The sequence below is a fragment of the Macrosteles quadrilineatus genome, unplaced genomic scaffold (assembly GCF_028750875.1).
Source record: "Macrosteles quadrilineatus isolate MER2022 unplaced genomic scaffold, UCM_ALF_1.0 Scaffold_1__1_contigs__length_201487025, whole genome shotgun sequence".
NCBI classification, from domain to species: domain Eukaryota; kingdom Metazoa; phylum Arthropoda; class Insecta; order Hemiptera; family Cicadellidae; genus Macrosteles; species Macrosteles quadrilineatus.
In genome coordinates this window covers 2,474,750-2,488,712 of record NW_026542594.1, presented here as the reverse complement: position 1 = coordinate 2,488,712, position 13,963 = coordinate 2,474,750, and the positions used below count along the sequence as shown (strand labels likewise).

Sequence of the window (13,963 nt, the reverse complement as noted above, 5' to 3'; positions counted from 1 at the left end):
TGTTCATACAAAATGCATGTAGTATCTTTTTTCAAAATTGTTCCAAGGTTGGGAAAATCCGCCATTTTAAATTGTGATTTTAGTGGTTCTCTCGTGCACCGATTTTTGGCAACTTTTAGTATATTGTTCTGCAAACCCAACACTACAAAATAAAACCATAAAACGTTTTCTTGCAATTTTGTTAAGGTCATATCCTATATTTCTCTGACTAGGACTATTACGTTAATTTATAAACAATATTATTATTTGAATTATTTTATTATTTCTACGGGGGTTATTTTTGGTTGTAGGTACATGTATTTGGTATTATTTTAAAGGTAATTTCAGGAGGAAAATAAAATGTATTTACGACTTTTCACCAATATTGACTGGAAAGTCAGAATTTCAATAAAAAGCAAAAAAGTAACTGGATTTGGCCGCCATTTTGGAAAAAAGGTGGTGTTCCACCAAAGATATTTTTGGAGACTTTTGATATGTTATTCACAATACCTTTCACTATTGAATAACAATGGTTTCATCTGTGTTCTAATTATTTCTAGGTTTTGCTATTTTTTTTCTTATTTTAAGGCGCCTAAAAGGTTCTTCTTTCGTCAGAAGGCAAGAATCCTATTGTTCATTACCTTTTAATTGGAGATCATTATCATCTTTGTACAAGCTAACATCAATAGGTACTTTCTTTGATACATGTCTCTGGATGGTATGTAGGTTTCTGCTAAACAAACGCGTATAAAAGAAAACACATGGTGTGAACGTATGTGTGTACTTGTTAAGGTTGGTAATTGTTAAGCCGAAATTGCATGTGTTAAAACTTGGATTTGCAAAGTTGAATTTTCATGCTAGTCGTGTAGGTACAGAATCAAGAACTACTTAGTTCGTTAAACGTCTTTATACTCCTGAGGCTAATATATCGGTTAAGTGCTCCTTAAAATCAGATTCACATGATTTATAACTGTTTATACCTTTGTGGGGATACCGGGCTATATGCCAGGTTTATTGCAGTAATCAACTCGTGGAATAAAATGGTTGGACAAGCTATTGGTAGCGTGCTCCACGATAGCTAGTTTCTAATCAAATTCACTTTTCAAAATGTACAGATCGTAAGCTATCTACTTTAAAGCTATCGTACTTACTTTAAATTGAGTAATCTCTACGTCTACAGGCCTAAAAAATATTTGAATACCTCAAAAGTATTTCTTTAAACAGATCAACTAAAAACACCGACACCTACGTACACAAAGCTTTGCATATTACATAAAATATTTCTTTTGTAATCTTGTGTTATAATTGACGTCTAACAACTAATGAGGGATTGGGTAATATTCAACAACTAACCTCAATATCGAAAATTGCAAAATTTCTACTAAGTAACTAAGTACTAAGTGTATTGTAGAAAATACTTTCTGGGCTATTCTGGCTACACACGATGGTCAGGACCAGGACGTCCACTGACATATTTAGATGCGTGAGGACTTGCACGCGTGTTGCGTGTCTTGTATTGCCGTGTTGTTCGTCTGTCTATTCAGATATGTTTGCTATTACCTTTTCCAAACATTGTACATCTACCTAACCACCTTACTTTAGCACAATGTGTTGTATGTTGGACTAATGTCAATATGTTTAACTGATGTCGTAAAATTGACGTTTCCATTTCACTCACTTAACAATATCTATGTGTTTTCTACAGTTTCTGATGCAGTGATGCACCTACAACCGATTCATGAGAATTTTGTCATGGCTTAGAAATCATAAACAGGGGGAAATTTTTCATATATATTTAAAGTTTAGTGTGTAAGGTACATCACAGTTTATATGTCTATTGATCATGAATAATTTAGTCACCATAAAAATAATACCTACTCTATATTATAACGTCTTGGTCAAACAGGGAAAAGTTTCATATGCATCTATCTACATTGCGAATGAATGTGAGGAAGTTGGAGCAAAACTTATATGTAGGACGAAGTGAACTTATCGATTTCGGTTTACAGGTGGCATAGATAAGTCCCGATGTAGTCCATCATTACAGCCCCTTAGTCCATCGACCTCGTGGCCCACAAACCATGATAAGAGCCGCGATGCGCCCCCAGCACCCCCCTAGACGGCTGTCTGGCCTTTATTTACAACCTCAGTGGCACGCACCACTCCATCTAGCTTTATTTAGGCTGATACCACCGATGAACTGTAGACGAGGTGAAACACTTTGCAACTCTTCGAGTATCTAGCTACACAGCTCTACCAAATATCTCTATTAGTACCATGTTGTAATTACTTAAGCCATATTACAAATTGTGATTTACATTGAGTATTTACTTACATGACTTGAATTTAAAAAATCAGGATTTGATTGTTTTTCAAAACGTTAATGGTCGTTAGTAGTTCAACATACTAAGCACCATTTCACAGGCCCGACCCATTACCATAGTCGTATCCAAGTCGTTTACGACTCCGCATCATAAGACCAACTACCAGATCCAGAGTCTGGGTGGACATTAGAGTAGACAACGACGCAGCTGTAGACATCTCGCCAATGTCTACTGTTGAGGTCCTGATAACATCAGCTGATTGGAACTATAACACATCCGAGTAGCACAACTGTCGGATGAAACTGTGGTTTTTATGATAATTAGATGGCAGTAGCAAGTAATCACACCGATTGTACGACATAATAACACAGAAGATCTGACTCTACTCAGCTTAAACATCTAATGGGTCGCTGATGATTGGCGGGAAACGTATTCTAAATGAGTAAATAATTGGTTTGATGCGACTTTGAATGTTGACTTGCGAGATTGTTGGACATTTTCCTTGTGCTTATTTTAAAATCAAGGTGTATGGAGTTTAGTTGTGAATAAATTAAATTGCAGTATTGAAAAACATAGTTTACAAACTTTTTGTAGAAGGTAACGTTTGAAGGTATGATTGTGAGTAACCCTGTTACGATGCCATGAAATTCCATATCAAAATTGTTTAGTGGCAGTTTTAGAGCTCTGAAAATGTGTTATAGAATTTCCATTGCAGAAAAACTATCTAAAAATTGAAGAGTGCATTTTGTTTCAGATGTGCTCAGCTTAGGTTGAGATTGTTTTTTGAATGAGGCCACACATGACTTCCGGGGTAAGAAAAAAGGCTTGCCTCGCTTTTGACCATGTAGCCGTCTTATTACAGTATATAGAACTAACTGCACATCTTAGTAACACCATTTCGAGTAACGCTAACATTACTACACATTTCAGTATCAGTAATAAATGTTGCATCGCATTGATCTCACTAACGATAATATTATAAACTACTGAAGCTCGAAATTAACACGAATACAGCATGATAGAATACAGGAAAAGTTTTATTAAGCACATAATATAATAACCCCTTTGTTAATGTTTCTGTTAAAGTCAAAAATGTAAAATGAGTATTTGGGTGTAATTGATATTTTGTTAGTATCTTAATAATTTTAGTAACTTTATTAATTAATTATTAACTATTAACAAGTTAATATATCACTGTATTAACTTAATCTTATAATGTTATTCTAACTAAAGCATTACATTTCAAAGAAGAATCGATTCAAGTTAATTTGTTCCAGAGTAGATAATATTTCAACATTATTTAAGAAGGAAACTTGTAGGATTTAAATACTGTATGTATAAATTTAATTAATTATTATTGATCATCAAATAGTTTGAATCAATTATCTATTTAACAAGAAGCATTACAGAAAATAAAATACAAAAATAGTTAGAATACAAAAAATACACGCGAGGCGAATTTGAAAGAGCGTCCCTTCAAAATAATGCACGCAATATGAACATGTACTCAAATTGCATACCTGAACGCCTTGTTAAAATAGAACAGTTTCCTTTGGACTACTGCACATTAAAGGTTCAATTTAGAGCAGTGTATATTTGAAATAAATGTAGTTTGGATTGATTTGTTTGTGTGTTTGTTAGAATTTAGTGATCATCTTGGGATGAATTGCACGAAAAATAAAACTAAGGTTAATATCAAACAACGTTTTCGTTTATCAAAATTATAATTAATTCATAACTTTTTACATAAAATGAATCTCTCTTGTTCCTCTGATGGGTATAGTCAATAACTTAAAATTGTAATACTATACTGTAGTTCTATATGCAACGGTAATTTACAGTACCGTATAATGTAGGACGCTCGTAGTCTCATTTGCTATCCTAAAAACTCGCTATCGTTGTTGTTGTTGTTGTTGTTGTTTATAGCATTTCCCTAACACTATGAAATCAAGTTTTATCAGGATTAGGCCCAATCGTATAAGTAGTGGATCATACAGGAAGACACTAGTATATAATAGTGACTTATTTTTTTATTCTTAATAATTACACCGTAAAGTTGCATTCTCACCGTCTGTAAGCCGTGAAGTTCCGTTATCAGACGAGAAGTTTTCACACTCTGTACATGATAGCGGTGAAGGGCCGTGATCAGCTGTTTCTCCCGAAGTTGCATTCTCACCCTGCGCAGATCAGCTGTTACAACTTCGTGTCGCACGATCTCTCAGTGAATTAAATAATTGATAACCCCCGAGTGTGTGTGTAGCACGACCTGCAGCGCTGAGGCTGTGGCTGTGATGGATGCTACGATAGTGAGATTCTTTCCATAATGACGCCTACGTCACGTCGTGGACTGAATACATGGTGGTGTCTCAAAGAGTCATCCAGTTGTGCCGATACTGGGAAACTACAGTATTAACTAACTCATTTTAGTCCTTTCCCTAATCTCAAAATGGTCCTTCTATTCACCGTGGCACGCCGCAGTAGTTCGACGCCGCGGTCGACATCTGTACCATACCATTGGTCACGCGGCAAGCCGCTGCATTATATTCAACCCCACAACCCAATGAGAATGAACCGCTCGCCGCCAGTGGTTTCTTATTTACAAAGCACCGCGCTAAACCGCTACTTCTGAGACCTAAAAGCAACCTTGTACGGTGATGCACTTACAAAACCGCGACGGTGAATCGCTGTGGTCTGCCAGGGTGAATAAAGGACCCTTAAAAGTTAGTTTATTTGTTTGGTAATCATCTTCTGTTTAAGTTTTAAGAGAATTTCAAACCCTTTGAAGCCTACCTAATTCACTATCAGCACTAGACTAAGGCGACTGTGACGAATCTGACTGACGTGACGGAACACAACACTCACGTTCTGGTAACGGTTCACGTAGCTGTCCTGTCACACGACCTTCATATGACCTTGACACTGCCACTGATGCAGCCATAATTTGTCAGTTAGGTGAACATGCGAGTAGCCTAGTTCCGTGACAGCACTGCGCCAGAGATTTGTCGTACTTCTAGGCTGGTTTCGGGTTTATATGTATTTATTTGTAAATTTGGTAGGTTAAGGAGTTCAAATTAAAATATCGGTTATGTTACCTACACAATGAACCACCATAACGAACACCTTCATTTATTGGCCTAATTGGAAAGCGTTAACTGTTTCGGGTGGACATCTTCATCTCTTTCCCATGTATTGCCTTATTCTTAATTTAAAATATATAACTATCAATATTTTTTTCGGATTTCCGCTGACCCTTTTCCTTAAACATATGTTTAACATATGTTTAACATATGTTTAACATATGTTTAACATATGTTTAACATATGTCATTTACGCCCCATTTAAATAAGTGTGGTAAGGTACTTATTTTTGCTGCTACAAGGAATGTCATTAAGTGAGTTTTTTTTTTATTTACACGTTATTATCTTGTTATATTATAAATAAACTAGAGAACCCGTGCGGCTCAATGAGCCGCATATTATGAAACATAACGCCGAGGAAAACGTTATGCTTAAATTCAAGTAATTCTAGTTACATCTCAGAGTTGTTTAAACACTTGTTAGAAACTAATTTTAAATATCTCTGTTTGCGTCGTCAAGGTCTACCTACATTATTTCTGCTCTCAGTTTAAATTGATAACTTCTAATGAATGCTAAACGATCTGCTTCAATTCGAGTTAACATGTTGCAACAAAGCTTTTCCAGCATTAAGAATTGAAGAAAACTGTTGCCTTAATTATAACCTGTGTTTATTTAAGTTGGGTCATTTTATTTCTTTGATTCGAGACATCCTCCTATTAAACGAATTTTCTTCGTAGAGAATCCTGAAAAGTGGAGCGATATCAACCATTTAATGTGCTCCATTTTTTACCCACAAACTCTGGGTTATCAACTGGAAAGCCATAATCTGCGTTGAATAGGCTAAAGCAGCAACACCATGAAATAGGTTGGATAACTCTTGTAGCTATAAGATTTGGATAGGAATTTTAATTTTCTCTTTTTGAACAGCGTATATTATTTGCCTCTCCTGAATCATAAAAATAAACTTGACTGTAACTAATCGATCGTTAAATACATAAACACTAATTCCTTCACTTATGTCTAATATTGCCACTAAAATTCAGTCAAAAAACTTTGTATACGTTTGTCCGAGGAACTGGCAACATAACCGAGAAGTAAACAATCCATTTGTTTTTTTTCCTAAATTAAAGTAGAGCGAGTACAGTAATACAAAAGTTTACAATAAAAACTTAAGGTCCGCCAAGATTTTGTATAACCTTACTACTTGAACTTATCATAGTCAAGGCATTATTATTGTTTGTACTAAATGTTTTGAGATCTGTCAGTGTCAGAAGTAAACATTTCTCGCATGCATTCATTTGACCTGACATTAGGCAAGTATACTTTACCACAGTGACAACACTATTTGCTTAATATATTTTTTCACTTCCAAAGTAAGTTGCATAGCAGAACTGGCAAATATTATTCATCTCACCAAGTGAATGTATATCTAGATGGGAATGTGTTAGATCAGACCTCTCTTTTTCTTCCCTCCTCATACGCATAAGATATCGTATTATTAATAATTGTCTCCTCCCGTTTTCAATATTTCTTCTTTGAACTTGAAGCATTTTCCGTTCTTCCAACAAAACTGATTAACTGTTTAATTTGGTCTTAACCTACTGAATATTAAAACATCAATATTTACTCCCAAAAAGCTAAAAGGTTTCTTTTTATAAACAGCTGTTTTTTGTTTTTAAATTTGTTTATGTATTTCTTATGGGAAAAACCCGACCTTTGAGAGGGTCTCGCGCCCTTAAGAGTAGACATTTTAAAGTTCTAAAACCTTATTGCAAAACTACACATTGAGACGAATCTTTTGACACCTTAAACGTTAAAATTGGTCCACAAATAAGGGAGGAGTTGCGTTAACAAAATACGGCTTCACGTATTATATATATAGATTTACCAAATTTGATCAAAATATCACCGGTGACGTACAGCATGAGCAAGTTAACTACAACAGTTGACTGACTCCCTATAACATTGACGTGGACATTTTAAAATTAGTTCTTTTATATTTTCTCCACGGCCATTAGACGTACTACGGTAATATAATATTTGTTTTTAACCTTGCAAAATAGTTTGGAAAAACTGCAAAATTGTATATTTTGCGGTAAAAAATGGGAAACCCCAATTTCAACAACATAAAACCCCCCATATAACCAACCCCGTTCCTATAGTCCTATCATGCCCAGTTGTAGATCTTACCATAAGACCAACGACAATAGCTTTTTCCTTTTTAAGCCCTGCACACACCAGAGCGATACTCCGTGCGATACTGGAGCGGGCGCGATACTTTTTCTTGGAAATTCTCTTGCGATACCAGTGGTCCGTGCGATACCATGGCGGCTTATGGAGCCGCACACACCAGAGCGAACCGCGATACGCGATACCGAGGCGAATGCGATACCGTAGCGATAGTATCGCGGCGATACCAATGTGGCCAAACGATGAACTACTCAGTTTTGTCTTTTCTCTGTACGTGTAAAAACAACAACAACATGTCGTGTATCACCGAACATTTACTTGAAGTTGTTTAAACATACCCGATGCACTATGATTTATATCACGTTTTAGCAACTAGAAATTTAAAATAGGGTTCGTCTTCATTATTTGTTATTAAACTACGTTTTTCTGAAGAATTTACAATAGAATTCCCAAACATTCAGACATCTTGGATTTATTAATTATTTTAACACTTAAACATTTGACTTGAATTATCAATAGTTTTTCCAGTGCCGCTGTCAATTCAATGTTGGGTGATTGCTGACAGAATAACGTATTTAATACCGGTTTGATGATGATTCAAATTACTATTTAATAGTTCATACAATATTGTATTAGCTATAGCACAGCATATTGTAGAGGTTTTGCTAGTCAGACTAGACGAACTAGATAGATGGTAGGTAGTGGTAATGGTAATGGAGGTGGGTGGAATGCTAATTGATCCGTCAACTCATTGAAAAATATATCTACATACCAGTCTTACCTTAAAGTGATTGGGGAGCGAGCTGGCGTAGTGGTTAGAGCGCGGGACTTCAGTCCCTGAGGTCCCGGGTTCGATCCCCGCCAAGTCACCAATGGATTTTATCTAACTGGTAATGCCGCAACCCCTAGGTCTAGCCTGAAGTAATGTGAAAAACAATCCCAGGCTCGTGCCTAGCGTCCTAGGAAAAACAACCTTAAAGTGATTGCTAGCCGTTCTTCGGCACTCGCTTCACGGTAGTGGGTACTTTCCTTTTCGATAATGCCAGAAATCAAACTCAGCAACTCGTCAAAACATTCCTGATTAATTCCAGAATATGTAGAATCTTGTTTAATCTTTTCTTAACTTGGTCATGAGCGTATATGGCACTCGCCAAATCGCAGCCGTTCTTTATTTATGTCGTATACCCACATTTTCCTTGCTCTCTCATCTTCTATAATAGCACGGCTAGTTAACAGAAAAGCTTCTTCTTCATCAGACCATGTCATAGTTTTAAGTTTACACACAGTACAGTATACAAACACTAACTATAACACAACACTTTTGCAACTAGAGAGTCTCACAACCACCGCACCCTCTGAGGTGTACTGGCTTTCCCGCGCGTCCCTTTCCCGCTCTGGTGTGGAAGCACCTGTTTTCGCTGCGATATTATCGCCCAAGTATCGCAGATAAAATTCTAGGAATAGTATCGCGCGTCCCCAGCGATAAAGTATCGCTCCGGTGTGTACAGGGCTTTATGATATTTTCCAATGTATTTTTTTACAACAACTCGTTAAACTATCTTAGATTAATCTTGACTGCAGTTCATTTCCAATGCCACTGCGTGCACAGACACAACCAGTGTAACATCAAGCGTAAATGGTCATTAAGTTTTTAGGCAGGACCGCCGGACCGTGGCGGGACACGGTCGGGCGGTGAGCGGCGAGCAGCGGACTTATCTTGTAATTGTTCTGCAGCCACCAACAACGACGCAGACGGAACATGATATCTGCATCCGCGTCCGTGTCCGGCCTAGCAATGCGGCTCCAGCTCCGACAAGATTCTCACAGAACTCGGTCAATTTACAGATCTTTGTCGCATTAAACTACATCCGGAGATGTACCGGATGCTTTCCAAGTAATTTGGACAACTATTCATGATCAGACGAAGTGAGAGATGATGACTCATACTTTTGATCAGAATTTAAAGAGAAGAGTGGTTCATCCTTTGAGTGTAGGCAATAAAAGAGAGTAAGAAAGAACATCTTTTATCCGATACTGCCAGAGTATAAGGATGGAACAGAACAGAATTACAGGCTTAAATCGTGGAAGATGTGCACATCAGCATCCAATTAAGGTAGTCAAATATTGTAGCAAGAGAAGCTAGAGAAGCATAGAACAGCATTGTAAGATGGCTGGCACAACGTTTATGTTAAGGATGGTTTGTTTGATGCCTGTTTTCGATGTACGAAATACCCCAACTGACTGTATTTGACTCATTTGATCACCAAGTCTGTTAAATAAATTAATCTACATTACATACGCTGGTTTTAGAAATTAATAGCAAAGATAAACTAGACATTTACATAAAGTCATATTTCATTATATGCTACCTCGCCGTTTGGTTAAAGATTGGTAAAGTATGTAGTCGAGAAAATGATTGAAGGCTTATGATAGGCAGTCATACAATTAATTAGTGGTAAATAAAACAACTTCCATGATCAGGCAATGCTAGGACAATTTGAAACTGCTTACTTATGGGTGAAAGCCGGGATTCAATAACATTTGAGCTGGAAACATTGTGATGGTTCAATGACGATTTGGATTGTTCAATTTGCTGAGCCAACCCTGTTTGTAGTCATTAAGTGCAAGGTAATTCCAATAACCTGGTTGTGTCCATTACATTACTGTCCACGCGATGATAACCACTTCCGAGAACTACAGACCACGACCACTGCTGGTGATGCTACAATTCCAGATATGAAACCACCGACCCATAGCCTACCTCACGCTCGGACTACGATGGAACGCCTCAGGGACTTATAATAATCCCATTGCTGTTACTTAGCTAAAAGCTTTCAGGAAGACTATGTCATTTGCCTTAAATATTACATGCACTGTTATACGCCACTTAAAGCTGTGTTACTTCTTCATTACTATCCTACTTTTCATTATTGTAATAAGTTGCTTTACGTTTAGATTTAGTGACGTTCTGTTCGCAACTTATTATTATGAGTCATGTTTTAATGATTGCTATGTCAACGTATATTTCTATTATTTGCTTTGTATTCAATTTCTTTAATGTGTATTGTTATGGCAAAGTATAATTTAATAGAGCAACTATCCCTATCACGATCTTCTTTCATGATAAAATAGTGCTAACCTAACCTAACCTTTTCCTTAATATGAAAATAACCAAATATTATTTATTTATTTCCATAAGGTTGGCGTGAAAAGAAAATAGTGAAAGCTTATTCCAGTGCTGAAGTGGAATTGAAATTTGCTGTAACACGAAATGCGACATCTTTGAGTCACTCTACTCCAATGTAAAAGCTGTTAGGTTTCGCATCTAGTACAAAATATTTTAATACAAATGTGATTAACCAATGTAACGCAAATAGATTCATCGAATAGTCCAATTTTAACCACAAAAAATGAAGTGATCCTTTTTGTTTGGTAGTTGTAACAAGTACAGACTTGGAATTCAACACGACACACTCACACCGTGTCAACAGGTACAATGTGCAGTAGTGTAGAGTGAGTGTAATGACTGCGTGTGTTAACAATCAGTGCGTGTTAGTAACACTAATTAGGACATAATCTGTTGTCATTACTACATTGTAATCTGTGACCACATGTGTCGGCAGTGACATATATTACCGAGTCACGACACAAGGCAAGGGTCAAGTGTGAGTCATTATAACATCCATAAATGAAACAACAACATGTATCATCCTGGTATCATCCTGCGACACAATATGTTACATATGTTAGTTTTTTGACGGGGTTTGGTATTTTTAACATATGCAAACAATAGTGTAAACTTTAAAATCGAGTTATAGACGCATGATTCACTTGCCATGTTCTTATCGGCTTTTTGATCAAAATCCATACAAGTGTTTGAAAATTTATCATATTTTAAAATTTTGATGCTTGGAAAATGTTATACTATTAGACACAAGATCACTATAGAAAGAATTCCTCATTGATAACTGTCATTAAGGAAAAATTATTAACTGATCGTGTTATTACTCTGTTGTATTTCGAATAAACAATCGTCCACCGATAATTAGACTTATGCAACACTAAATGCAACACTAAATGCAACACTAAATGCAACACATATAAGTTTTATCGTTGATAAGTAAAATTTTAAACAACAGAATTTAATATTTACGTAACTATATTAGGCATACTTGTATGTGCTCAAGTTTTATCCTATCCTGTCTAGTATACACTTTTCTACAAAAGACAACCGATGCTATAATATAAATATTACTATTGTTATTTTACTAAACATATACATTTTGTTTAACTTGGCTATTAGGAAGTAAACTTTCATGCAAAATATTTGTTCATTGTATCATTGACTTTTGGATTCTATTCATAGTCAAAGTCTGTAACTAAATAAATCTAATACGACACAAATTTAACATATATTTAACTTACGAGAATTCTCTACAGACTTGACTACATGGTTTATTGAAAGTAAAATCTATACAGTGCTAAAAAGGACACAACCCGATCTGACGTTGCAGTAGGCCGAGTGGAATGTTACGACTCGGATGACAGCGACGGGATTGAAGGAAGGGCAGAGTGTAGGGTTTCCGTGGGACTATGGGTGGGTCCGGCGACTCAAGGTGTTAGCGCTGCGGTCTAGCTTTGCTGCGATGGTGACGACAGGGGAATCTTGCTAAGACAGAAAATCAACCGCTTTAAAGGGAAATCAGTCCACCGCTTGAAACAGATTTGTAAATATACCGGAAACACCACTCTTGAACAGAAGTCCAAGGCGTTAAGCCAATGTAGCAATGCACCCAATATGTCAACAAGTTTGGTATCGTGTGGCTAGGTTTGGCAAGGGGTTTGAGATTACGATCGTTTATGCAAATACTTTTCATTACCTGTACCTTTGACTAGAGATAAATCACATTGAGGTAGCTGTGATCGATTTGTAGCCAGTATTGGAATACAAACAATTGACCATGTGTGCTACCGATAGTGTGTGCTGGTGTTAAGATAAAAGGATAATTTGAAACACTGCGATCCCAGTTTTTAGAATGGAAAATTCTTAATTGGATTTGGAAATTAAAATGTTATCTGAAAATGTTCTGTGCTTTTAACGGCAGAAATTATTATTGACTTGGTGTACCACTTCCGAGCAGAAGTTAGTCGGACTTGTACAAGACATTTTCATCAAGAAATATTAGGCTGAGGGTTCTTGACCTGCGATGCGTGCTTTAACTCATCATCAGGGCGTGCCTGTCTGAAACACACATACTATACACACATACTGACCTACACACACACACAAACTCCCACTTACACTGTCTATAACCTATATAAATCTAGAGATTCGGCAAGTTTCGTGTACCCTTTTTATAGGTACCGCCGAGTGAGGTTACTTTGGCCTAAAATATGTCAATTTCAAAGTTTATGGAGTTTTATGGAGAAAAATTAAAAATTAAACTGTTGTAGTTTTTTTGTTTATGGATATATTTTTATCAAATTTGGCAAATTATTAATTTGATCCGATGCTATTAAAATGTGAGAAAAAATCTATCTACCTCCCCCGTGAAAGCAAACCTAGGTACTCGTTAAATATACACAACAGGTATTCCATAAGTTGTACAATTTTGCATAGCCTTGCCCAATATGATTTGCACCCATGGTATCATACCATTAATTTAAAAGAAAGATGATTTAAGTGATCTTTGAGGGGAGAACAGTAAACACTATTAGGCCTCTTTAAACCAGAAGCTACATTGTCGTCATGTTGAGAGCAAAAAGTATTACTGTATTTAAGTATATGAGACCCGCTTAGCTTGAGTATATCCCGTACATCTTTCTTCTTTTCCTCAAATGTGCGTTTCATTTTTGAGTCTTTGAGGTTCTGCGGAGTTTCTGGCATTGATTTTGTAGGCTAGCCTCTTCAACAAACATCATATCATATTATGCATTCCTTGACGTTTCCCTTCATGTGTATGTGTCTGCCAACGCCAAGAGGTCAATGCAAGTAGTGTTGATGTTGATGTTAGTGTGACGGTGGAATAACAATCAGTCATTCGCGTGGTTGTTGGCTGTCGCTACATAGCTTAGTCTTACTCTATGCTCTCCATACCTATAAACTAGATGCCTTGGTTTAGATTGGGTCTCTATTTTTATCTACGCCTACTTTTAAACATTGCAGTCAATATACAAGATAAAAAACGCGTGTTCTTTAACAGTGCGACTCAATACTGTATTTTACTACTGTACAAACCCCAGAAAAATTTATTCAGCGCTAAGGTTAATGCACAGTTACTACAAACAACTACGGAAACCAGACCAACTGACATGAACATATTATAATTCAAGTTATAAGCGGAAGCTTTGGAGGAATTACAGAATCAAAATATCACAGCTCATATTTAAAAC

The 13,963-nt window shown here is 36.5% G+C and overlaps 1 protein-coding gene across 2 annotated transcripts in view; it reads left to right on the top strand.

The window, feature by feature from the left end:
• Window positions 1-13,963, top strand: part of LOC128982749 (tubulin alpha chain, testis-specific-like) — a 39,693-nt gene that overhangs the window by 11,139 nt on the left and 14,591 nt on the right. Inside the window, exon 1 of one of the 2 annotated variants that reach the window (XM_054401711.1) lies at window positions 3,058-3,114. The exons of the other annotated variant lie outside the window; for it this stretch is intronic. Coding sequence (XP_054257686.1) covers window positions 3,091-3,114 — 24 coding nt within the window. The 5' untranslated portion in view covers window positions 3,058-3,090. Of the gene's footprint in view, window positions 1-3,057; window positions 3,115-13,963 lie in introns of those variants that run through there. 2 annotated transcript variants of the gene reach the window in all.